The 24,261-nt window shown below is 45.0% G+C and overlaps 1 protein-coding gene across 3 annotated transcripts in view; it reads right to left on the reverse strand.

Moving 5' to 3' along the window:
- The window catches only part of NSF (N-ethylmaleimide sensitive factor, vesicle fusing ATPase), a 76,028-nt gene that overhangs the window by 34,253 nt on the left and 17,514 nt on the right, over positions 1 to 24,261 (reverse strand). For 2 of the 3 annotated variants that reach the window (XM_071728528.1, XM_071728530.1), the window contains exons 3-8: positions 23,131 to 23,230; positions 20,502 to 20,541; positions 17,806 to 17,972; positions 16,716 to 16,823; positions 15,996 to 16,071; positions 10,950 to 11,105 (exon numbers count right to left, since the gene is read on the reverse strand). In XM_071728528.1, the coding sequence (XP_071584629.1) occupies positions 10,950 to 11,105; positions 15,996 to 16,071; positions 16,716 to 16,823; positions 17,806 to 17,972; positions 20,502 to 20,541; positions 23,131 to 23,230 (647 nt within the window). Of the gene's footprint in view, positions 1 to 10,949; positions 11,106 to 15,995; positions 16,072 to 16,715; positions 16,824 to 17,805; positions 17,973 to 20,501; positions 20,542 to 23,130; positions 23,231 to 23,793; positions 23,856 to 24,261 lie in introns of those variants that run through there. The other variant, XM_071728531.1, reaches the window with a different exon arrangement.

Raw genomic sequence — 24,261 nt, forward strand, 5'->3', positions numbered from 1 at the left:
CAGTAGATCCCTATTTGAAGATTCTGAAAACTCTGTGTTTTGTTTCAATAAAGTTTCTCTAAAACCTAGGCAAGTTGCTTGTTTGAAGGAAAAAGCAGCACCTGAATGGGTGGAAACTGTTCCATGCTGTAGATAAGACCCGTAAAACATTCTTTTTATCCTACATTCCTGCAGTTTGACTTTCCTAAGGATACAATCCACCCAACATGAGTCCAGCAGTGCTTAAGATTCACATTAAAACAAAAAAAAATAGCAAACTGGTGGCAAAAAGCTCAGACTCGGAGGACATGAGTTCAGTTTCTACCATCATCACAGTTTGACAAGTTTGGGGAAATGGAGTTATTTGTCACCCAGGTGGAATGAGTTCCCTGCTGGATTCACCTGTCCCCAGCCAATGGTGAGTTGACCTCCTGGCTACACAGACCTCACAGCAAAGTTCTGCCTTGAAAACAAAGTCCTTTTCTCCTTTATTAACTCACCAGCACTCAACTGTGATTTCATTTACTGCTGAACATTATAGCAATAAAGAATTAATTTCGTTTAAACAGCTGCTCAATACAAAATCATTTCCATTGTCTGCATGCCCTGCTTGCTCTCTCTCTGAGGTTGGTCACACACAGAAATGGAGCTTCAGGAGAACATGGCTATGAGGAGATCCCCACCAAAACCCCAGGGAGCAGTAATGCTGCATTCTATAAGCACAGCAATCAAGCTGAAAGGTTTTTCTGGGCCTTTTCTCTGCAGATAAAAAAAATTACTACAAAAATCAAAAGATCCTAGCTGAGAAGAATTCATTTGTCAACTTCCAAGCATCTAGGAGTAAAACATAAACAATATACTGTCAGGAAAGACAAATTTCACCCAGGAACGCATGAGGCAAAGATAAATTAAAAGCCATTCCTGTCAAATCACTGTCAGGAAAGGCATTGTTAATGTGTTCTGGGGAGGAACACGATCAGCTCTGTAGCTGAGCAGCACAAAGCAGGATCTCAGTGATGAGTGATGCTCTGAAGGGAAATCCCCAGCACCCTGCAGCTCAGGAGCTCCATCTGCCCAAGCCAGAGGCTGTCACAAGGCCACCAGCAAGTCAGGGCACAGATACACAGACACAGCCCTAAGAAGCAGGAAAACTGTACCCCAGAGGATCATTTTTTTCTACTACATCTTCCAAAAAGAAGCACACCTACAGAGTCCTATTTTTTTTCTAGCTGTGCAGTTCAGTCTCTCCCTTACAATGTACAACCAAGGAACAGCCACTGGGAGCTCCTCTTCTACAGCCCAAAGAAAACTGAACTTCTTGAAAAGGCTAAATATTGCCCCACACATACAGGAACACAGCAAAGGGCTCCCTGCACCTGGAGTCTCCTCTCCAGCAGTGGGAGCACATGGAAAGCAAAAGACAAACTGCCCAGGTAGCAGCTGGAGGACAGGGGGCAAATGAGAGTTTGGACAAACGTGGTTAAAAACCATCCTGGGATTTTCCTCTTCTTCCCATTCAAGGTGACTTATCATGAGAAAGTATCACCTCTTACAGAATCATGGAATCCTCCTGGTTGGAGAAGCCCTTTAGGATCCTGGAGTCCAAGCCTTCCCCCATCCCTGCCAAGGCCACCCCTGCCCCATGTCCCTCATCCCCACATCCCCAGGGTCTGAAACCCCTCCAGGGATGATGGGGACTCCAGCCCTGCCCTGGGCAGCCTGGGCCAGGCCCTGACAACCCTTTCCAGGGAGAAAGTGTCCCCAAGCTCCAACCTAAACCTCCCTGGCACAACTGGAGTTGTGCCAAAAGTTCCTCTTGTCCCATCCCTTGTTCCTTGGGAGCAGAGCCCGACCCCCCCTGGCTCCAACCTCCTCTCAGGGGGTTGCAGAGAGCCAGAAGGTCTCCCCTCAGCCTCCTCTGCTCCAGGATCAACACCCCCAGGGCCCTCAGCTGCTCCTGGGCAGACTTCTGCTCCAGACCCTTCCCCACCTCTCTTTCCCTTCTCTGGACACACTCCAGCCCTTCAGTGTCCCTTTTCTGACCCAAAACTGACCCCAGGATTGGAGGTGCAGCCTCAGCAGTGCCCAGCACAGGGGATGATCCCTGCCCTGCTCCTGCTGGCCACACCAGTGCTGACACAGCCAGGATGCTGGTGGCCACCTGGGCACACTCTGGCTCCTGTTCAGCTCCTGTTGACCAAGACCCCCAGGTCCTTTTCTACCAGTTAACAATAAATAAATAAAAAATAATTTTTTTAAAATATACTAATTGCTGAAAGGAGAGAAGCTGCTGCAGGAAGACTGAAGAGAGAGGCCATGTCAGTGCTAGCCCACTGCTTCAGCTGCTTGCCAAAGCCCTCAGCCCTTCTCTGCCATCAGTAACTGCAGAAACCCCAGCCCTGGGGCACACAGCATCCCAAACACCACCACCACTGCCAAAGCAGCCCCAGCCAAGCCCACAGCACTGGGCAGCCCAGAACCTGGAGATGTGTCCCCACACCAAGGACATAAGTGACCACCTGCTGCAGGACTCGGTGGCCACTGAATGGGCAACCTGAGAGCTGAGTCTGGTCAGGTGGAAGAACATTCCAATTAGTTCCTCCTGAAATCAAACTGCCACAAGCTCCACCAGCAGAGGTTTCCCTCTGTAGCTACCTTCACCTGGCTAAAATTAAAGCTTTAAACAGACACAGGACTTTATTAAAATAGGCAGGTGATGACAAACTGCAAATGTTACCTCTCAGATCACACTGGGATCCTGTGCACCACACAGGAATTTTGATTAAATTTATCTCCCCTTTGCTGATTTCAGCAACGCAGCCCAAATGTCAATACTATTATGAGAAACTTATAAACACAAATTATTAGCAGTGCAGACATCTCCAACTCGTTAAGCTCACCATGAGGACTCCAAATCAAAGGTCACTCCTGTAACGTGATACTTAATTATGCAATTTAATGACATACAGTTAGAGGCTGAAGGGTATGTTAACAGCAACTAAAATACACTAACAGGAGAAATATTCTACACAAAATACTAGGGTAAAATCCTAAAAACCAGAAATAATGAGAAATTTATTAGTGTTACCAAGAGAAATCAAACACTGGTTTGAATCACAATGTCACCTACCCAAAGAGAAGATGAAGTTTATTTGCTCAACTCTCACTATTCACTTTTTTTTGAAAGATCAAAAGAAATGTTTTAGAGCAATAGGGATTTTCTACTTGGGAGTGTAATTCCCCTTTTCATTAAAATCAAAGCATTCTGGTGTGATTGTATCATTGAGATGCAGCTATGGGGAATCTGTGATGGTAAAGCAGCGACCCTGAGCACATCAGGAGAGATGTTTATCTCTGCACATTCATCTGCAGGCAGGTTAGAGGGAGATCAGGGTTCCCAGACTTCACCTGCCACACAGACAAAATTTCCCCAAAATAAAGCTGGGTGGAATTTCCCCCCTCCTCTCCTCTCCTCTCCTCCTGCAAGCCCAGCATCATTCCAGCCCTCATCACTCCTCCAGTTCATCTTCCTGCAGGATTTATGTCTTCCCAACAAGCAGCACAACTGAGGTCACTTGTTTGAGCTGAGACAGGGAAAGGGCCACACCTGAAACAGACATTTGTGTTTGAGGGGGACCCTCAATAGCCAGGGGCTTTGACCTATTAAATGGCTTCCACTGCAGAGAGGAGACAAGTTCTCCCTAGATCTCTGAAAACAGCTTTTCTCCTCAAATCTGATTTGGCTGTGAGAAGTTTCATGCACACATAAGGAGGCAAGAAGGAGATTTACAGCAAGGGCAGGACATTTATCAATTTCTGATGGAATGTGATAAAAATAAAAATAAATCAGCTTTAGAAAAGCTTCCAAGGGAATGCCTTTGGCTGCACAAACACAATCAGGACTCTCAGGAAAAGGGATTTTGATAAGAGTATATACAAAACAAACTGATCTTCAGAAGCCATCACTGCAGCAGAAAGAGAGTAAATGCCTCTGCCTCCTAACAGAGGAGCTACAGAACTGGAGCTCATTTGAGACAGAGATTATGCAGAGCTGCTGGGTGGATTGCTGAACCCAGCAGCTGATGTTTACAATCATATCCCACCTGGATGTTCATGGCCATAAGTCTCAGCAGCATTTTCTGCTTTCTGGGACAAAGCTGGATCATTTCTGTCTACTTAGCAAGTCAACATGGTGTAATTTGTAAATGCCTTCTGGAACATGTACCTGCAGAGCACTGCAGAGTAAACAAGCATCACTAGAACACTAGGATGTCCCAAGGACTAGGCTTCCAGCTGGAGAAAAACTGGGATTGCCAAGAGCAGGGATGGTGCCTGATAACTCACACCACAACTGGAGTGAGGATGGTGCCTGGTAACTCACACCACAACTGCATCCATACAAAGAAGAGCAAATCCCCTGGGTGTCTGCAGCCCCCAGCACAGAAGTGCAGAGCTCCACACAGCACCTTGGGTGGAAAGCCCCTGCTCCTCATTCCAAGCCTGCCATCGTAACCTTCACCTCATGGTTCCATATTCTGTACTGAAAATAAGAACGTTTTTCTCCAAAGTTTTTGCATTTTCACTTCATCCTTTCTGATGAAGGTCATGGCTGCATCAGCAATTCAGTATGTGAACAAACCACAGATTTACACTGTGGCATAATTATGTTCTATTTTGTGGTTCTTTAAATTCTTATTTATAACTATCAGATTAGTGTAGGAATTTGCTGACCCCTTCTGAGCCTTGGAGCAATTATTTTTGGAGATCTACTGCAGTCCTAAAATTGTGATGGAGTGACACATCAGCACAGCCAGCATTTTACAAACTGTGATTTTCATGAACATTTTTCCACTGATCACCATGAGGTCTCATTTGTTGTTTTATTGCTGAGTCACTCACTCTTGGGAAGTCCTTCTGCAGAACCACAGAAGATTTGAGGCTGGAAGGGACCTTTGAAGACCCTCCAGTGCAGCCCCCCTTGCAGGGCAGGGTCCCCCAGAGCAGGAGGCACCCAGGCAGGTTCTGAATGTCTGCAGAGACAGAGGCTCCAGCACCTCTCTGAGCAGCCTCTGTTCCAGTCTTTGCCACCCTCATCTTCAGACAGAACTTGCTGTGGTCAAGTTACTGTCCCTGACTGGTCCCAGAGTCCTCAGGAACTGCTCCTGCTTGCAATGGTCTTTCAGAGAGAAGTGAGGGTGGGCTCACAGTGACATGGGGGGTGGCTTGCACAGAACTCCTGGGTGCATCCAGACCCCAACTGCAATTCAGTCTTCAGATTCCTTTGAAGTTTCCTCTCTGCAGTCATTCCTGACACACTGAACTTCAGAGAGCTCTGACTCTCCTCCATTGAGTCTGTGGCCACGTAAAACTTCACATTTTTAGCTTCTTCAGTTCCTTCAAGTCTCCAAAATATCAGGGATGCTCTGAAGTCAGTCTCTATGGTTCTAGGCAGGTGAGGGAAAAGACAGATCTCAAAGACTCCTTAGCTGTCTTTTCCAAAGAAAGTCCACCTGGATCATTTTAGATATGTGAAGGAAGAATTAAGGGATCAGATTCAGGCTCACCAGCCACAGGCAACCTTGTGCTTCAAAGTGAGGAGAGAACTTCATTTTATGATCACATTAGGAGGAGAGCCAGGAGAAAAGCCAGCACTGATCCACTACTCCACTGAAGAAGAAAAGCTGACAACAGAAAATACCAAGTTCCAGTTTTCCAGAAATGAGGACTTCACATGTTACATGGAAGCTGATATTAATAACAAAGGGGCAGGAATAGGAAAAAGGAGCAAGGAAAGAACAAGGACCACCACAGGAGTAGCAGAGATCTGCAGATTACCTGAACATGAACTTCACCCAAGAGCACTCAGAGGGGGTGAAACCATCTCAGAGTCAATGAGAACTTGGAGAGGATGGGAGAGACACTGGGGAAACTCAAAGTACCCACCAAGTTACAAAGGGAAGAGGAAGGGAGCCACAGGGCTGGGCTAAACCTCAAGAGATCCCTTTTCTGATCCTGTGCTACAAACCTATCACTGACTTTATTTGTGGAAGATTCTGGTACAGTATTTTTTTCAGTAGGTAGAAGAAAACGAGGATACAAGAAATAGCAAAAAGGAATTGATTAATTGATTACATCAGCCTGAGACAACATCCCTCTAGGAAAGGGTAAGAGAGCACACAGAGAGGGTTTGAGAAAACAAATAAAGCAATAGAGGGAGATACAGGCTTTCACAAAGATATAAATAGGTCTTATACAACTTCATAAGCACGCAGGAAAAACACAGGCTGAATTAAGGTAAAGGTAGACCAGAAGTCGATGGAAAAACCCCACAAACTTTCTAGCATGAGGAAGGTTCCATGCTGGATCTGCTGGTACAGGGTGCCTTTATTAATAGCCTGGCAGATGGAACAGAACACAGCTCTTGAATGTGTTAAAAAAAATAAAACTTAAATGCATTTTAAAATATTGCAATTTGATGCACAGGTTTCCAGGTTGGTGTAGGAATAATTAACCACCCGTTGCAAAAAAAATAAAATAAAATTCATCATGTTGAGGATTATGAGGAGGCACAGAGACAGAGGCACAGCCAGAACCTGCCCACTGACCTGTCTGGATTACCACCTGGGCTACCATGGCCTGTTTGGCTTGTCAGACTTCTAAGCAGTGAGGAAGAACCAAGGGAAGAGAAACAACAACAACCAGAGGGAAACATGAACAGGTAAGTATGTAAAAGCCTCCTCCAAAACCATAACAGAAATAAACAATCCACAATGGAACTGCTGCAGGACGGAGAATAAACACTTTAAAACTTCTGCCAGTGGAGATGCTGTAAGCAGTGAGCTGCTGCCTTGAGAGGTTCTGGCATTTCTGTCACCTCAATTACAGATTGGACATGTCTGACATTGATTTCTCATTAAACTTATCCTATTTAAAGAATAGGCTGGATAAGATCCTTTCCATTATTATTCTTCTCTTACAGTACCTGAGTACTTCAAGAACATTTATGTATTAATTTTTAAGACACCTTAAAAGACAAACCTTCACTTCACAGGCAGAATTCAAGAAGGAAAATAATATCTAAGTATCTGCTAAGATGAGTGTTCCTCTTGTGCTTTGTTAATACTTCACTTTTATATAGTGAAAATACAGAGAATATGCAGCAAAAATACAGAGCACTGAAACCAATTATTGATCCAAGAGGGCAGAGCACAAGTTAAGATGGGTATTAGGAAACAGAAATCACCTTGGAAAAATCTGATTTAACCTACTCACTGAGGGCACCAGGAGAGGAGAGGGAATTTTGGTTCCATTTCAATGTCTCAAAAGGAATGTGATCTGTAACAGCAAACCCTTCTGTACCTGTTATGAAACAGCAGCAATGACACGTGCACATGGAATCTGCATTTTCAGCAGCTTCTACAACAACTAAGGTGCCACAGAAGTCACAGAAAACACTTCCCTGCTGAAAGTCAAGATTGTCCTTCAATGCATGGAGACACCAGAGTATTTTTGAAAAAGGAAAACAAGAGTTCAGTACCAGCATTTTCTTTTCAGGCCTGAGAAATGTTTTTCAGTTGGGTTGGAATTTACAGATATGAGAATTTACCAGATATCAGAAACTTCAGTCTGAGGGCTAAAGATCTGCTGGAGGGGGGAAGCAGTGTCAGTGTTCAGCAGTGGTAATGAAATGGCACAAGCCATTGAGTGACCTGAATTTAAAGTCTTGGTAGAAAACAGCATTTTAACATGGCTGTGAAGAAAGTCCTATCTGCAGGAACAGTTTACAGAAATATACAATTTATCAAATAAAAGAAGCTCTAGATTCAGCAAGAAGATGCTCTGAGCTGCAACCAAGGTTACCCAACCCCAGCCTGCACAGCTTTACTAGGAGCTGGATGGCTCAGAGATCCAGGCTGGAAAAGGAGGGGCCCTAGGAACAGTCCATAGTCTCTGTCCTTCAGAGAGGGACTGAGACCTCCCCTCCACCACTGCCCTGCAAGGGCAAAGTTCTGTCCTCAGAACTGTCTCTGGGAGGATAGGAGGCTCTGAGCAGGAATGACCCTTTGCATCTTCCTCAAACCTCATCCAGGGGAGGATCTGCATCCACTGCACAGGCAAAGGGCTGCTGAGAGGCAGGGATGAGGTAGAAGACCTCAGGCAGTGTTCATGGTGCTAAAGCATCTCCAGTAAATGACTGGGAAACTGCAAGCAACTTAAAAGCAAACAGCTAGTTGATGAAGGTCCCAAAGTGCCCAAAGTGCCCATTTCCCCTTTGCAGGGAGCAGGGAGCTATGGCAAGGTTCAGTGAGCAGCTGAAGTTGATCTAAGGTTTCTTTTCTAAGGTAAACCAAACACTGTACTATCAGAATCGTATTTCCACACTTGGAGAACTTTGATTTAGATGCTCCAAACCCAGAACATGCTTTGGAAGTGAGATAAACTACACACAAACTGCAAGCCATTTCTGGAGGCTCTGTGCAGCCTCTGTGTAGTTACAGGACAGAAAAATTTATTGCATTTGGCATGGAAGTTGCAGCCTGTGAGCACGGGGCAAAAACTAGCAATGGGTGAGCACTAGAGTACCAGATAGCAAACAAATGCTTTATTTTCATTTCCCAATAAATTATCTACAAAGGTGAACAGCTGTCACACTGACATTTCAGATCTGAAATACAGTTAAGAGCAAGTTATAACTAAGGCAAAGAAAATGAATGTCAGAAAGTTTTGTTTTTTCAAATATCAGATAAGCTCTTTAGCCCTAGGGTTAATCAGGGAGCTGGAGAGCTCTGCTTGGAGTCTCACTTCTTACCAGAAAAATGTTTCTTTGTGTAGTATGTGTGTAAACACGCACAAGTAAGTGTATATGTATTTATATAAATAATATGGCACACCTTTAATTCATTGCCCAGGGTAATCAAAACACCACTGGTCCTGCAGAGAATCTTTTTCTTCCTGTATTGAGCAACACCAATTAATGAGAGGAACCCTCTGAGCAGCACCCCAACCTCACCCTGCAGCCAGCAAGGTTCCTGACCCTCTCCAGAGGTACCCGATGGAGATGTGGATCCTCTCCATGGCAGCTGATGCAGATCATGACCAGAGAGTGCCAAGCTGTCAGGTTAATCCAGCTGATGATAATGCCAAGGGAATGCAGTTGTAGTCTGACACATGGCTGCTGAATGTGCTGCCAGACTGCAGCAGCCAGGGAGGGTGAAGAGGTGAAGTGACAGCAAAATGAAAACAAACTCTAATTACCTCTCATCCACTGACATAGTTCTCATCACAGTCCCATGGCTCTGATGAGAATTCCTAGAGTCTGCATCTTCTACCTTCACCCATGGTCACAGCCAAGGACTCTGCTCTGCAGCCATGAATATACATGACAGTTTGCTTCAAAGGGCACAAATATTTTGGTTGTTCAGCCTGGAGAAGACTCCAGGGAGACCCAAGAGTGACCTTCCAGTGGCTGAAGGGGCTCCAGAAAGTCTGAGAGGGACTGTGTGCAAGGGCCTGGAGTGATGGGACAGGGGAGATGGTTTTAAATTAGAGAAGAGCAGATTTGGATTGGATGTCAGGAACGAGTTGTGTCCCAGGAGGGCAGTGGGACAATGGCACAGGCTGCCCAGGGAGGGGGTTGGGGCCTCATCCCTGGAGATGTTCAAGGTGAGGCTTGAGGAGGCTCTGAGCACCCTGATCTGGGTGAGGGTGTCCCTGATACTGCAGGACTGGGACCTTTGGGGGGCCCTTCCCACCCAAGTCATTCTGGGATTTCAAGCGAGGGATGCTGGTCCAGCTGCCAGCAGCTCCTCTGAACTGGACACAACAGTGTCTAGGTAAAAGCTTTTCTTTCTATAACACTATTTCTCTCATTTCCTCTCTCTGCAGAGAGGCAAATATTGAACTAATTTAAGCATCTGATATTCTCAAGCAGAGGCAGAGAAGTTATGAGTTGCTCACAGCCACAAAAACCAAGAGACCCAAGATCAGCCCCAAAGGCCTTGGCTACCAGATCGATACGAAGCAAAAAGGCAGGAGAGAGAGAATCCTTCACTAATTGGATTTTGCTGTCAGGGTTTCTTCACTGTTTCTCCCTAAGTGCTCAGATCACTAAGAAAAGACCTAACACACCTCACAGGGAAGTTTACTTTGACATTAATCCCACAAGCCCTGGAAACGGCCACACTTTACACAGCCACACACAAACAGGATGGATCTGCTGATGAAAATCTGTTTTGTAATCAAAATCTTGATTGTTTCATTTGTGGGAAGAGGGAAGGTGGATCCAGAAGTATAAACATACACAGAAATTATACAGCTATGAATTCCAAGTTTAAATATAAACCCACAGAGATTACATTCAGAGAACAAGGAGCAGCTATAACATCCCCAGCCACTTTATGTGACAAAATAAGATATCTGCAGCTGCATAATGCTTACTAAAAATTAAAACCAGTACCATTTCTCTGCCTGCCAGCACATGTTTACAAAGTTAATGGGACTGTCTTTCCTCCCTCCAGCCCCCAAAAAAAGTTATATTTAAAATCTGTGCTTTTATTTCACAAACTCCAAGACATGCCACAGCCTGTGCATCCTCTCCAGCATTTCAAGCACAGCTCACACAAGACATTCTATTTATTGGGCTAACACTGTGAGAAGGACACAGGTTTATAGTACAACTGTCAGGACAAGAGACGTTTAATATATAAGGCAGGATCATTAAGAAAAAAATCCCTTTGATGTATACAGACAGCCTACTGCCAGAAAGTCTGCACCAGGAGCATTCCTGCTATGAATATATGGAGCTCTCAAAAGAACTGGGAGCATTTGAGGTCCAACAAAAAAGTATTCAGTTAAATCCTCTATCTCATTTCTTCAGACAGTGCTGGGTATTCACGTTGTTCCTTTCCCCCTCCTCCCTGGACAAGTAACAGGAATCCAAGGGACACTGGGGAGCTCCAGGTCCTACTCACCCATTTGCTCCACGATTTCAGGTGGGAACACTCGAGAAGCAAAAGCTCGGCGGAAAATATCTGAGAATTCTTTGTCAAGGCCCCCAATGCCCATTTTCTCGAAGTTCCAGTCTGGGTTGATGATTGACTGGCGGTTCTCCTTGGTCTTTGCTTTACCTGCAAAAGAAGTGAAAGTTTCAAACTTGCAGTCCAGCAGAATGACAGGAATTAGAGGCACAAGCACCAGGTCAGGTCCCTGTGTAGATAACTGGACACTGGGTTCCTAACCTCAGCCAGGAGGGAGCACGATGAGAAGGGTACCAGCCTATTTTCCCAGCCTTCCAACCATTTTGCTCAAGGATTTCTCAAGCCAGGTGTTTCTCCTACATATTTAAGAACCCCCAGTAGATTTCTCTGTGTCCCCTTGGGCCCACATCAGCTTTGTACCCACAGCACCCCACAGCACCCAGCTGCCCACCCTTCCTCTGGCTGAGCCAGCTCCTGCCAGCTCCACTGCACATCCTCCAAGTCCCAGACCTGGAGAGACAGTAAATATTATCAGTATCCACCCTCTTTCAGGCTACCTAGGAGGACACCAGGCTTGTCCTAGAGCAATCCTCATGAGTTCTTCCTTGCTCCTGCAGCAGCTGCTCCACCCTTCAGCACCCTTCTTCCCATCTCAGTCTTCTCTGTTGCTACTGAAACCTCTGACAGGGAGCCAGACCTGGACTGCATGCAATGTGGTTTGTTTGCATCTTAAATAGAGGTGACAAAATAATGCTTGTATTCCTTTATTAATAACATGTGAAGATTCTTAACAATCTCACTTAACAGTTCTTAACATGGCTCAGGCTGCTACTGAGCTCAGAGCCAACATTTCCTCAAAACTACCATACCTGGGCTCTGGGTCCAACACAGCATTTTTTGACCAAAGATAAAAGAGTTCTCCTCCCACACATTACTTTACATTTATTTATGTCAAATTTCCTTGCCATTTTATTTCTTAGTCACTGAGCTCTGTAAGTGCAAGCTTTGTCACCTCATTACTCAGTCTTTTTTCCAGTTATTCAATAATTGTAATGAAAAGCAAAGGCCCCAGCAGAGATTCATGCTGAACTCCACTGGTTATTTCCTTCCACCCTTTCATCACTCACTGACTCCTACAAGGACCTTGTTTCTTACAGATCTGTTTAGGTTCTTTTTGAAGAAATTTTAACAAGGAACTTTGCTGGAAGAGCTGTGAACAACAAGCAGACCGTGTCAGCCCTCATCCCCACACTTTTTGATCCCTGTAATGGACTCCAGTGGGATCCCCAAGCAGGACTGCCCTTGCAGAAGACAGACTGATCCTTCCCAGCACATCACCTCTCTCCATTTGGTTCTTTATTACAGTTTCTGTTGATTTTTTTCTAAACAGGTTTCAGGTTCCAAAGATCTGTTGCTCTCAGGACCCTCTCTGGAACCCTTTTCAAAACAGAGCACACTTGCCACCTTCCAGTCCTCAGACACCAGAGCAATTTTAGGCAAGGTTACACAAAATAACCATGAGGTCAGCTCGGAGAACAAAAGGCAGCCTTGGCAAACACCACAACCATTTCATCTGTTTGTTCCACAGCCTCTTCTAGAGCTACTTCAAATCCAGCCAGATCCCCTAAGTTCAGGCTCTGTAGCCTCCATGCATTGGTGTAACCACCCTCCTCCTTTTTTAACAAACCACACAAGTTTTAGTCTTACAGAGCTCCTTACTCCCTCTTCAGAGAAACTTTGAAGTGCTCAGGGCATTCAGGAGGTAGCACAAACACTCCTACAAGAATACTGCTGAGATGCTGTGAAATCCATACAGTCTCACCTGAAGTTTACTTGAGGGGATTTATAAACAATCACAGACACTATCAGTCAGATCAATGCTTCCAAATGGTTTTCAGCAACATCACAGTGCTCAGCTAACAGAGAAACCAGCAGTAATCTAAAAACCCAGGGAGAAAGCAAAGACTGAAGATGATCCTTAATTCATGCAGAAATCAGATGTCTTCTTCTTTTCTTAGATACACCCAGTGTTTCACAGGATTGGCCCTGGGGACCACAATCTCCCCTCCAAAGCCAGTCCTGGCAAACTGCAGCTGTGGATTTTGCTGATTTGCTCCATCTCCTCCTCTAGAGCTGTGTCAAGGTGAGTCAGCTAATGAGTTAATATCTACACGTCCAGTAAATACACTAAATAAATGTGTGAGTTGAATTAGAGGGCAACAAATCTTGGTCTAAACACAGCTGGAACCAACACTTCAATTCTAAGGGCATCAAACTAAAGAAAGAAGAAGATGAGTGTAACACAGGGTGGAACACAGCAGCATGCAGGGCAGCAACCCTGTCCCAGAGCTCCAGCAGAGCTGAGGAGCAGAGCTGAGCCAGGGATGCTCCTCACCCTGCAGAGCTTGGCCTACACCCCCCTCTTCTGGCTGCAGCTGATCACAATCAAATTCCTACAGATTGAATTAAAACATCATCACATCATCCACTGGGCTTATACCACAGGATTTTATGTTAAGTGGAAAAAACAGAATTGGCTTTTTTTTCCAATTATTTTCATGATTTCAATTCTTGTCTATCGAAAAAAAATAAAGGCCTTTTACTGAAGGCATTGCTCTGTGACACTTTTATCTCCTCTCTCAGAATTTAATTATTCACAGCTCTACAACACTCCAGAGACTAACACAGCACATTAAGTAGCTCTGCCTCAGATCAATGAGGAGATTAAATAAAGCACCAATTTGACAGAAGTAAATTGAGGCATAAGCAACTCTTTTGTCTTGTCTGCAGGCAATGAGGCTGAAGCACTGGGAAGGATTCCTATTTCCAACATCCAGCTCTCCCCCAGGACCACTCTCTGCACCTCTGTGTGCCAGCAGAAGATCACAGGTCACAAGATGGCTTTGAATATTAAGCAAGCAAAATATCACTGCTTGCTCTGATGCAATAAATTGGATTATGTTAATACTCACCTCAAGCTGTCCTATCCAAACACAGCAAAAACTAAATGGGCTGTGACCAGTTAATGACAGGTACAAACCAACTGTCCATGAAACTTCATTCAGTGCTCTTAAAACCTCCCTCCTTGTTAATATCCTTAATTACAGTCATCTACAGCTCAGCCCACAGACCTATGCTGGGGGATTTTCAGTACAGATGCGTGGCTGTACTTTCACATCCACAGAGGACACAGGGTGTGTGGGCACATCACAGCCTCACATCCCCCCAGTTCTGCAGTGACTACACAAGGTGAAGTCACCCTCACATGTCAGGGAAGGTGACACTCCAGGGCAGCACAAAGCTCAGCCTCTGCACAGGCTCCTGCAGTGACAAATGAGGGCAATTCTACTTTCCCAAGTGGCCCTTACCCTCATCTGCTTGCTTTCTGTGCCAAATACTCAAAGTCCTGAGTGTTCACAGTCAAGCAGTGATGTGCTTTGAAGGCTGCTGCAGAAACAGTCAGAGTTAACCCTGAGCTGAGCTGGCCAGGTTCCCTGAACCCCCCTCACAGCAGCCATCACTGCCACCTCTTATCTGTGAAACTGCAGCAGCATGAGTTTTCTTAGCTCATAGACTCCAGGAAGAGGGAACAAAATGTGAAAGGAAAACTAAAAAAAAAAAAAAAAAAGTGTTCAAGTACTGGGCTTGAATCACACCAAGAAAAGCCCAGAGCCACATAACCAGCAAGGGAGGAATTTCAGCTCCAGGCTTGCTCTGTGTCCTGCACTTGGCAGTGCTGATAAGGAGCAGGCAGCTGAAGGGGATATGGCTCTGTGCTGCAGGGAAGGGGCTCTCAGTGCCCACCCTGCCACCCAGGTCCCCACCACTCAACCTGGTGGCTCTCTGGGAACACACCAGATTCTGTCCCAGCCCTACACCAGCTCCTCTCTAAATCAATGTGTAAAGGACACAGCAATTGTTCCCTGATTCATAATCCATAGCTTTGTTAATAATCTTGCTGTGCAAAGAGTTAATACAAACCCAGAGCAGGAACCCACTGTGCTTCCTGAAGAGCAGGGCTTTCAGAAGTCAAGCAAACTGAAGTGCTCTCCAGAAGCTGTCCTGTCTCCTTCAAGGAGATGTCTCATTAGAGATGGGATTTTCAGAAGTTTTGCACTCACCTTGAAATTTTGGCTGCACATTCAAATGAGTTCTCAATTTCCTATTTCCCTGCCATGATAATTAAACTGGATTCTAGAGGTTTATGAAAATACCACTCTCTGATGTTTAAAGAATTACAATATTTCAACTAGCTGCAGACTTTACTGAAGCTACAGTTCCACAGCCCCTTTCTAACCTAGGCCCAGGAGACCAGAGTGCTCATCTCTACTCCTCTGCTTATCCAACACAATTTGCTATGGCCAGAATCCCTTCCCTTTCCTCCTCCTGGCTCTCTGTATTTCAGACACAGGACCCAGCCCCCAGAACTGCTCTGGCAACTCAGTCAGATGTGGAGCTCCCTGCAGGGAGGAAAAGGACTTCTACAGAGCCCCTGTGCAGAAGCAGGGATGGTGCCTTCTCAGTGGTTTTCAAGAGAGTCCTGAGCATTTACAAACTCTTTTTGGAGAGGGACTGTGTGCAAGGGCCTGGAGTGAAGGGATGAGGGGGGGTTTAATTTAGAGAAGAGGATGTGAGGAACAAGTTGTGTCCCAGGAGGGCAGTGGGACAATGGCACAGGCTGCCCAGGAAGGGGGTTGGGGCTTCATCCCTGGAGATGCTCAAGGTGAGGCTTGAGGAGGCTCTGAGCACCCTGAGCTGGGTGAGGGTGTCCCTGATACTGCAGGGCTGGGACTGGGGGACCTTTGGGGGGCCCTTCCCACCCCAATCATTCTGGGATTCTATGTTTTCTGTTGTATGCCAGGTTCTTAGGGGATCAAACCCAGTCATTGCAGAGCTAACCAGGTATCTGGGAGGCATTTTGAGATGCAGTTTTCCATGGATTAGGTCAACTGAAGTAACCAGAAAAACTGACACACTCAAGTCTTGGAAAAGCAGCAAACTTCAAGCATGATTTCTCTCTTCAGACACAGTGACACTTACCAATCAGATTGAGAGAGGAGTTCTCAGCTTTTTCAAAGGCAACTTGACTGTTTCCAAGAATCAAACCCACCTCAATCTGCAAAAAGGGAGGAAACAAATAATTACATTCAACTATTAGACTCAACTTCAGATTGGTCCTCATGTATCTTCAAGCACATCTCAGAGGGCAAGAAACAGCAGCAAAAGCCCCACTACAAAAACAATTGGGAAAAATGTGAAATATCAACAAGCTCCTCTAAAGCTAACAACATGGAATGCAGGAGCTCATGAAGTACAATAATCTGGCTTTTATTGTTAAACAAATTATTGTGCTGTATAAACAATAAACAAATTCTTGTAAAAAAATTATTTGTTTATTTCAAAATCAACTATTTTATTTCAACAGGATCTAGCAAGCAAAGAAAAATATAAAATCATGTCCTTTCTACAGAAGGAAAAATCAAAATTAGATATATTTGGAAGAGACAAAGGATGAAAAAAGGATGAAGCTGAGCACTTCAGCAGGTGTAACTCTCAGCTCCTAATGCCACAAGCAGAGGACACTGCATCAAAGGGAAAACAGTGCTCCTTATCTGTTCTGAGGCAAAAGCAGCAGCAAAAGCCACATGAAACAAGTGTACAGCTTCTACAAATGCAAGTAACCCAACTCCCCCCCTGGAACAAGATCTGATCAGAACTTGACTCTCCCTGGGGAATGAACATACACTCCTCTGACCCCACCTTCTGCTTTTTGTTTGCTCCAGACTCTCCTTTGAGAATGCTGGGGTCCATTGCTTCCATGTCCTTTACCATCAGGCCAAAAAGTTTGTCATTAAAGCTGAAGACAAGCTGAGGAATGACAAAACAGAAGAGGATTTTAACTCATTAAAAAGCTAAAAAAGGATTTTGATGAGGCTACTATCTGAAGAGAAAAAGCCATGAGGACTAAGTTTGCCACCCAACATATTCTTTGTACTTGTATCCTTTACTGTAAAGGAAAAAATCTCCTTCCAGGAAAAGCTTCTCTTTCCCATCCTTTTCTCCCCAGCTAAACATTATATATCATCTCCTGACCTTTTCATCTCACTTTAGACATTGGTTTTAGACAAGAGGAATGATTTAGCTCAAACCTTTTTGATCTTTCCTATTTCAGCTTGGCAGATACTTCAAAACTAATGCTACAGTAGTGAGAGAGAATGATCACAAGGAGTCCATCCCACAGGAAAGCAGCTTGCCTCTTCACAACTCCCTTCCTCTTCTCCAAACTGAACATGCCCAAATCCCTCAGCCTCTCCTCCTGTCCCTTGTTCTCCAGGCCCCTCACCAGCTCTGTACCTCTCCTCTGGACATGTTCAGCCCCTCAGTGTCCTTCTTGTTGTGAGGGGCCCAGAACTCATTTTTCTACTGAAGCCCATCGAATAGCAATAAATGTTACAATAAAATAACACAGCACTCAAAAGGTGCTTCTGAGAATTACTTAAATCCAGTGGTCACTTTGATCTTCTGTAGAAGGAAAGCAAAAGTTATTTCTCAGAAGATTCCAGGAGCTGCCATGATCTATCCAACCAGGCCACAACCCAGCTCCCCCCAGCCTTGGGACTTTCCTCACAAAGAGAGAAGATGTCTTTAGATAAGGAAAAGACAGATCTTAAACCACTCAGTGAAAGTCACAATGGTTCAACTGTTCATAAAGAAACCATTGACACAATAAACAATTTCTGCCTCTTAGCTCTCCCTTGCAGCACAGGGAGCACCCAGGCATCCTGCAGTACAAACACGGGCATGTTGCTTAAGAATATTTTAGCTTTAAAACACAAAAGAAGCCCCAGACCTGCTGGCCTATAGAGAAGGCCTGGCTGTTGAACTGCTGGATGAACTCTGCTGCCATCTTGTCTGTGTCATAGGGGTTGGAGTCAATGTTCTTCTTCTGCAGAAAATCAATCTCGATTGTCATGGTGCCAATGCACTGCTTGGCCTTGTCAAAAGTGTACAAGGAAACTGTGAAAAGACAAAATAAAAATTAAGAAACAGCACACTGCAGAACAGCAAGGTCTCCCCACAATATATTAACCACACTGTAAGTTTGGCAACACATGTTCCTCTCTTCAGAACCAGCACTTAATCAAATTGTGTAATGGTTCTGAGAGAGACTCTTATTTCTCTCTGTATGTACTTCATGCACAACTCACTATTTCCTATCAAGGCCCCTGGCAGAAAAATGGATCCAGAATAAACCTGCAGACTCCTGGGAAGCTGTGATGTCAAAACCAGCGCCCAGTGTGCTGCCTGATTCACTCCAGTTAGAACAGAGCCTCTGGCTGAGGGTGCTACAAAACGTGGTCATCACCACGTGGTTGATGTCCTCCCTAGAAATCAGCAGTCCCAGAAAGACCTTCCTGGGAACAGGGATGAAGAAACACCAAACCACAGCCTGGATGGAGGTGATTCCACTAGGCTGACCTGTTCTTTCAGAAAGGGACATGGCAGCAGAGTTCTGTAAGTCCCAGCTAAGGAAGGACTTTGGTCCTTCTTACCTCAATGGTCACTTCAGGCCAGGTTTATTCCTTACTTTTCCTTTGCCTGTCTCAGGGCTTTGTCAAACAAAAGCTTCCAGAAGGAATTCCAGCCCCTGGTCACAGCACAGAACTGAACATGTCAGGGTCTGAACACAGGGATGGATGGTTGGGAGGAGAAGAGCTCTGGTCCCTGGGGTGCAGGGTACATCCCCAGGCTGGGAGGGGAGCAGGGACCTCCTGGGGCCACACCATGGGAGCTGAAGCTGAAGCTCTCTGAGGGCAGGACATCTGAATCCAGTCAGCCTTTCCACGAAGGCAAACTCACAAAAAAAAACCTTTACAGTAACACAGGGGGCTCAGAGGGATCTGGCTTCACTGTGCCACTAAGCAGTGGACTGCATTTAACACTGACATTTCAAACAGAGTTTTCACATTATCAGGAGAACAAAGCAAAAAAAGAGCCCTGGTAAATCACTGGGTTTGTGAATACCTCTCCCCACCCATAGAATCCCTTTACAAATCCCCTCAGCTCAGCAGGGAGTCAGATGACATTTAGTCACTGCGTAAAACCACTGCAATATTTCCCTTACACATGCTCCCATGTAGCTGCTGAGTTCATAGCAAGGTCTGGTACAAGCACAACCACAAATCCACTCTTCTCTCATCTAATCATGCTGAATATTATTGTTTCTTTCCCCAAATCACTTCAGTACTAAAAAGCATTTCTCTGCAAGCCAGCTGGTACTGATCAGCAACAAACATTATGTGAGAAACATCAATTTATGGCTCTCCCCTCCTCATTATAGGTTATTCTTCAGTTTAAAAAATGAACCACAACAAAACCAAGTAACAAATAGAAATGGCTTCCAGGCAAGAGCCATGAGGCATCCAGTTTTGTAGAGAGACACCAGACCCACTCCAGCTTGTCCACAAGGACATCAAACTTCTCACTTGATTCCTGACCCATGGACGTGCTGAGACCCAAGGAGCTGCAACACCAGCCAAGGAGTGAGCTGCCCTAACTGCACCTCTCACCACAGCTGAGTTCTCACTTTGCTGGCACAGGATGCCCACAAACCAGGAGAATTCCTAAATGCCTCAGATGGCAAAACAGTGGCCAAACAGTTTGCTCCACCTCAGGGACCAACCAACCATCACAGCAGACTCCATCACAGCAACCTTCTCCCAGGAAAGGCTGAGCCAGGAGCATGTGGGAAATTCCTGATGGTCAGAAGAACAGATGAGATCCACTACCTTGAAGAACATGAAGACCTTCCTATAACAAGCTGCAGTCAGCTCTGTGGTCAGTACTCCAGAAGGAATACAGCCCCTACACTGACAGTGATGCCCGTTGTTTATAAACCAGAGGCAATGGTGACAGACAGCACAAATAAATGAAATACAGAGCATGCAAGCTGAGAGACACAAATCAGTCTCCTGTTTGAACATTGGCAAAGGCTCATCAGGCTCTGTTAAGACTTGAAGTTGGAATACAAATCTTCAATTTGCAGAAACATGACATGGCATCCCTGTCCCCTCATCATACTGAAGAATATTCTAGTCACTTATTGGTGGAAATATCAGTCTGCTCACAAAGCTCAGCACTCCAGCTCTCCAGAGCACACTGCTGGCTTTCAGCAGCACTTAGCATTAAAACTTCCCCACTCTCAATCCTCAAATTTAAATGCCAAGAATATCCTCAACAACAACAGCTGTTTACTGTTAGCTGGTAAGTGTCCTCCAAAGCCTCCAGGACATGTAAAATGTTCACACCTGCATGCAGACACTGCTGTCCCATCCAGAGCTGGACTGATACAGGGGCAGACGTCTGAAAATAAAAGTCAAAATACCCCTCCAGGTTTTGCAAACATGAAGAGACAGAAAGCCTGCAACTCCTTTCCACTAATGAGGGCCTCACAATACCTGAAGAAGGGCTGAAGATCTGAAATTTTCCAGTTCATTCTGGTATGGACAGAGGTTTGACAAACACCCATCATGCTGACTGACTTACCATCTATCTCCTGTCCGATGGAGAGTCCAGCCCATTTTCTCTGTAAAAAACAAGACAAAACCCTCACAAAGCCTGTTCTTCAGGAGAACAAATGCCCACTCAAAGTCAGCATCCTTGCTCAGAAAAGCAGAATACCCCTGGAGAACATAAAGCAGCAGCAAAAAAGGGCAGAATGGGACCTTACAGACCCCCAAATTATAAGGGAACAAGTCAAACACATGGAATCATTTTTATTAATAATTCTATTTTCTGACCTCAGGAGCATGCTCTGTCATGCTATTGGCCACCCCACTGTTTCAGAGGCAGAAATTAGGGTACTGGATAGGGCTATTTCCCATTCTGCTCAGTTTTTAACAGAGCTCAGATGCAGATCACACAACAGGGAGTGCAAGAGGCAGGAAAGGCTGCTACACACCCCATCATCATTTTAAAAGCTTCCATGTACATACTAGTTGCAGGAAACTGTTGTAATGTTCTTTAATATATAATATTACCTAAAAAAAAAAACTCGTTCAGAGAACTAGGTAAGAAAGAAACTGTTCAAGTCCTTAAGGTCCCTTCAATTTCCTTTAAAACGATTTGTGCAGCACAGAACTGCAGGGAGGTGGGGAAATGGCTCAATACTGATGTGACAAAGAAAATCCATGACCTTTACCATGCCAGGAGTTCTGGCTCAGTAATTGCAATAGTGATATTTCTGCAATGGCTCTGGCTTGGCCAGTGTGTATTTACAGCCCACAGCTCAGGCTAGGCAGTATTCAGAGTCTCTCCCAATATCTGCACCATGGAGAGGCATGAATCACAGAACTATCAAAGTGTCATTGCACAGGGCTCTGCTCAGACCACTTCTGAAGTGTTCTGCTTTATGGTCATTTACATTTGGCTTTTTATTTGGAAGGCACAAGTCTGGGAGAAGGAATTCAATGACCTTTTTTCAAATACAAAGATTTCTCCCTGGATGCCCTCTCCAATATCTTCACAGTTCAAGCTCAAGGAAAGGATTCCCTTGGCACAGCAGAGATCAGAGCCAGAAATCAGAGTCCAGAGCAGCAACCCCTGCACGTACTTACTGGTATTCCCAAGAAGGTGAAAATAAATTATGCTTCCATATTTAATCTCACACTTATCAACTTCCACTGTTTACCTGCAAGGCCAGGAGGAATTCTCCCCCTCCCTTTGACACTGGGGCTCCTGCAAACCCACCAGGTTAAGCCTATCACCAAATTTCAGGTCAGGAAGGAAAGCTGTTCAAATTCTTCTAGAAAGATTAGTTTGGATCTTCTCTGTGCCAAGAGATACAGCTCAATTACTATGTTCATTTGGGTGTCTTCTGCTAAGAAGTTTGTCATCACTGCACAGTGCTTCATCTTTTAGGCTTAGCAGTATACATTATTTTCCATGATTTTTGGTCTTTAGGCTAAGTTGAGAACTTTATGTGCAAAATGAATGCAGAAGAAACAGGTTTTCTTGCAGCCTTTGTCCACTACATGACATTCTGTGAATACCTAAGGTAAAATCCTTAAAGATAAAAAAATATTGTGTGTAATACTGGTTCATTGTAACACTGAGAATTATCCACAGCTGCAATAATTTCAAATAAAACATTTGCCTACCAGCAGCTGTAACCCCTGTTTCCATAGACACCTTTAAGAGGCAAGCAACACACCTCAGTCCCTGGCAGAGGAGCTCTCCCAGCTCTACAACTACTGGAATCTACAAAAATCAGCCCTAGACCATGACTGCACCTACTTTAACCTCTGATACAGACATCTCCTCCTGATAACTGCTTTTCAGCCCAGGCATAAGAAGCCACAGTCAGACACATGGTTATCATCACACCCCCTTCACTCACTCATCCAGACAAATCAGCATTTGAACATGTCAGAAAGCAAGAAGCATTCTGGGGCCTATGCCAAGTCATATGTTAAAGAAAAAAATATCTTGTGTTCACAGCATTGAGTCTTGGCTTCTAGAGCAGTTGCTAGCAGGAAAACAGAAAAGCATTCAGTCAGTGACCATGATTGTTGCAGGTTTACATGATGTGACTGACTCCCTGTGCAAGCCAGGTAAAGGCTCAAAGATTTATTTCTCTATTTAGAAGTTAATTGTATTAATTATTTATTCTAACCACCATTTAACGTGAGATGACTTGACTGAATTAAGAAAGAGAACACAAGTTAAATTATTTTTTTATCACATTGTACTTTCCATCTAGAAAACTAATCCTGACTGAATACAGCCAGTACCACTGCAGGCAGCCCTTTAAGAGAGCAACACAGCAAAGAAAACCCCTTAAAGTCCAGGGACATCAGGGAACAATAAAAATACACACAAGGAATAGCTGACACTGCTTGGGCTTTTCTTTTTGAAATAGTTTGGTGGGTTTTTAAAAGGTTAAATCACACATTTTCCAGTGTCTTTATCCCATCATGCACTAAAAATAGACCAAGGTAATACAAGCAAGTTTGTTTCTGTTACTGGAAAGGTCTCCTTAAACCTCTGCTGTCAGAAATCATATTTGCAGCATACATTTATGCAGACATCTCCCTCCAATTAGAAATTATCTTCACTCCTGATCTCAAAAGAGAATTTAATTCTGTACCAAACAGGGACTCAAACCATACAGTACCTGGGGCAAGCTGAAGGCAATGCTGCCAGGAACAACTGAGGAATGGGTTCTCAGTGTGAAAATGTACTTGTGGTTGGGAGAAGTCTTCACAACAACATGCCTAGAAGAGAGAAGAGTATTTTTACTCAAATATATACCCCCAGTCCCAGCAGGCCATCTCTCTCTCAGTGAGAAAGCAGCTCTCAAAGCCCAGCTGCAAGCCATTGTACTAATAATGGTTATTTATGTTCCCCCACCAGTAGCCCTTCAGGAACTGCACCACACTAAAGCCAGGGAATCAAACCACAAAGACCAGGGCTGCTGCATCTGAAAATCAACCCTGGCTGCACATCTCAAGCATCTGACACCAAAGCATTCATATTTTACCCCAATTTTACCCCTGGCTGTTATTTCAACAGGAAACAGATGCAAAGCCTATACAAGGATCTTAGTACATTGTTTAGAAGTTTAATCACAGACAGAAATTGAAGGAGTTTCTGTACAAAAAGTAAAATCAGACAGGCCCTGAGTCTGATCCTCCTGTTTGTTAGTGAGCAGCAGCTTTCAAAACCAGACAGTGCCTGAAGCCCAGGAACAACACACAGAACACCAGAGAGGAGCAGGCACAGCATCAGTCTCCTGTGCCTGTCTGTCACTCTCAGAAGCAAAGCTGCTTTCAGTTACCCTCAGACTATGCCTGAGAGCTCTTCCCATGCAATAGGCAGACGACTTCTTTTTGGCATAAGACAACAAAATGGGAATTGTGTGCCCTGGGGAGATGGTGGAATCAGGTTCCACCCCAACTGCCTCTGGACTGCCTGGAAGGGCCACAGGGCCACAGCTCCTGCAGCCTGTGGTGTTCCCCACTCATCCGTGGTCAGAAACCCATGGCCAGCTGACCTGTTCCAAGAGCCAAGGCCATCTCCTGGCCCTGGCTGTCTGACATGCAGGTATCTCCACATGGGCAGTGACCCCATCCCAAAGCAGATCTGCTGCCCACAGGGCCACTGGCTTCAGCACCCCAACAGCCTCAGCAACGTGGCAGGAAAGAGCTGGCCCTTGGAGACCAGAGGGAATGTGTGGCCACCAGACAGTACCAGCACCCAGGGGAGCTTGGAAAGCCATGGCAGGAGCTGCTGGCCCTGATGGCAG

The sequence above is a fragment of the Heliangelus exortis genome, chromosome 29, assembly GCF_036169615.1.
Source record: "Heliangelus exortis chromosome 29, bHelExo1.hap1, whole genome shotgun sequence".
NCBI classification, from domain to species: Eukaryota; Metazoa; Chordata; class Aves; order Apodiformes; family Trochilidae; genus Heliangelus; species Heliangelus exortis.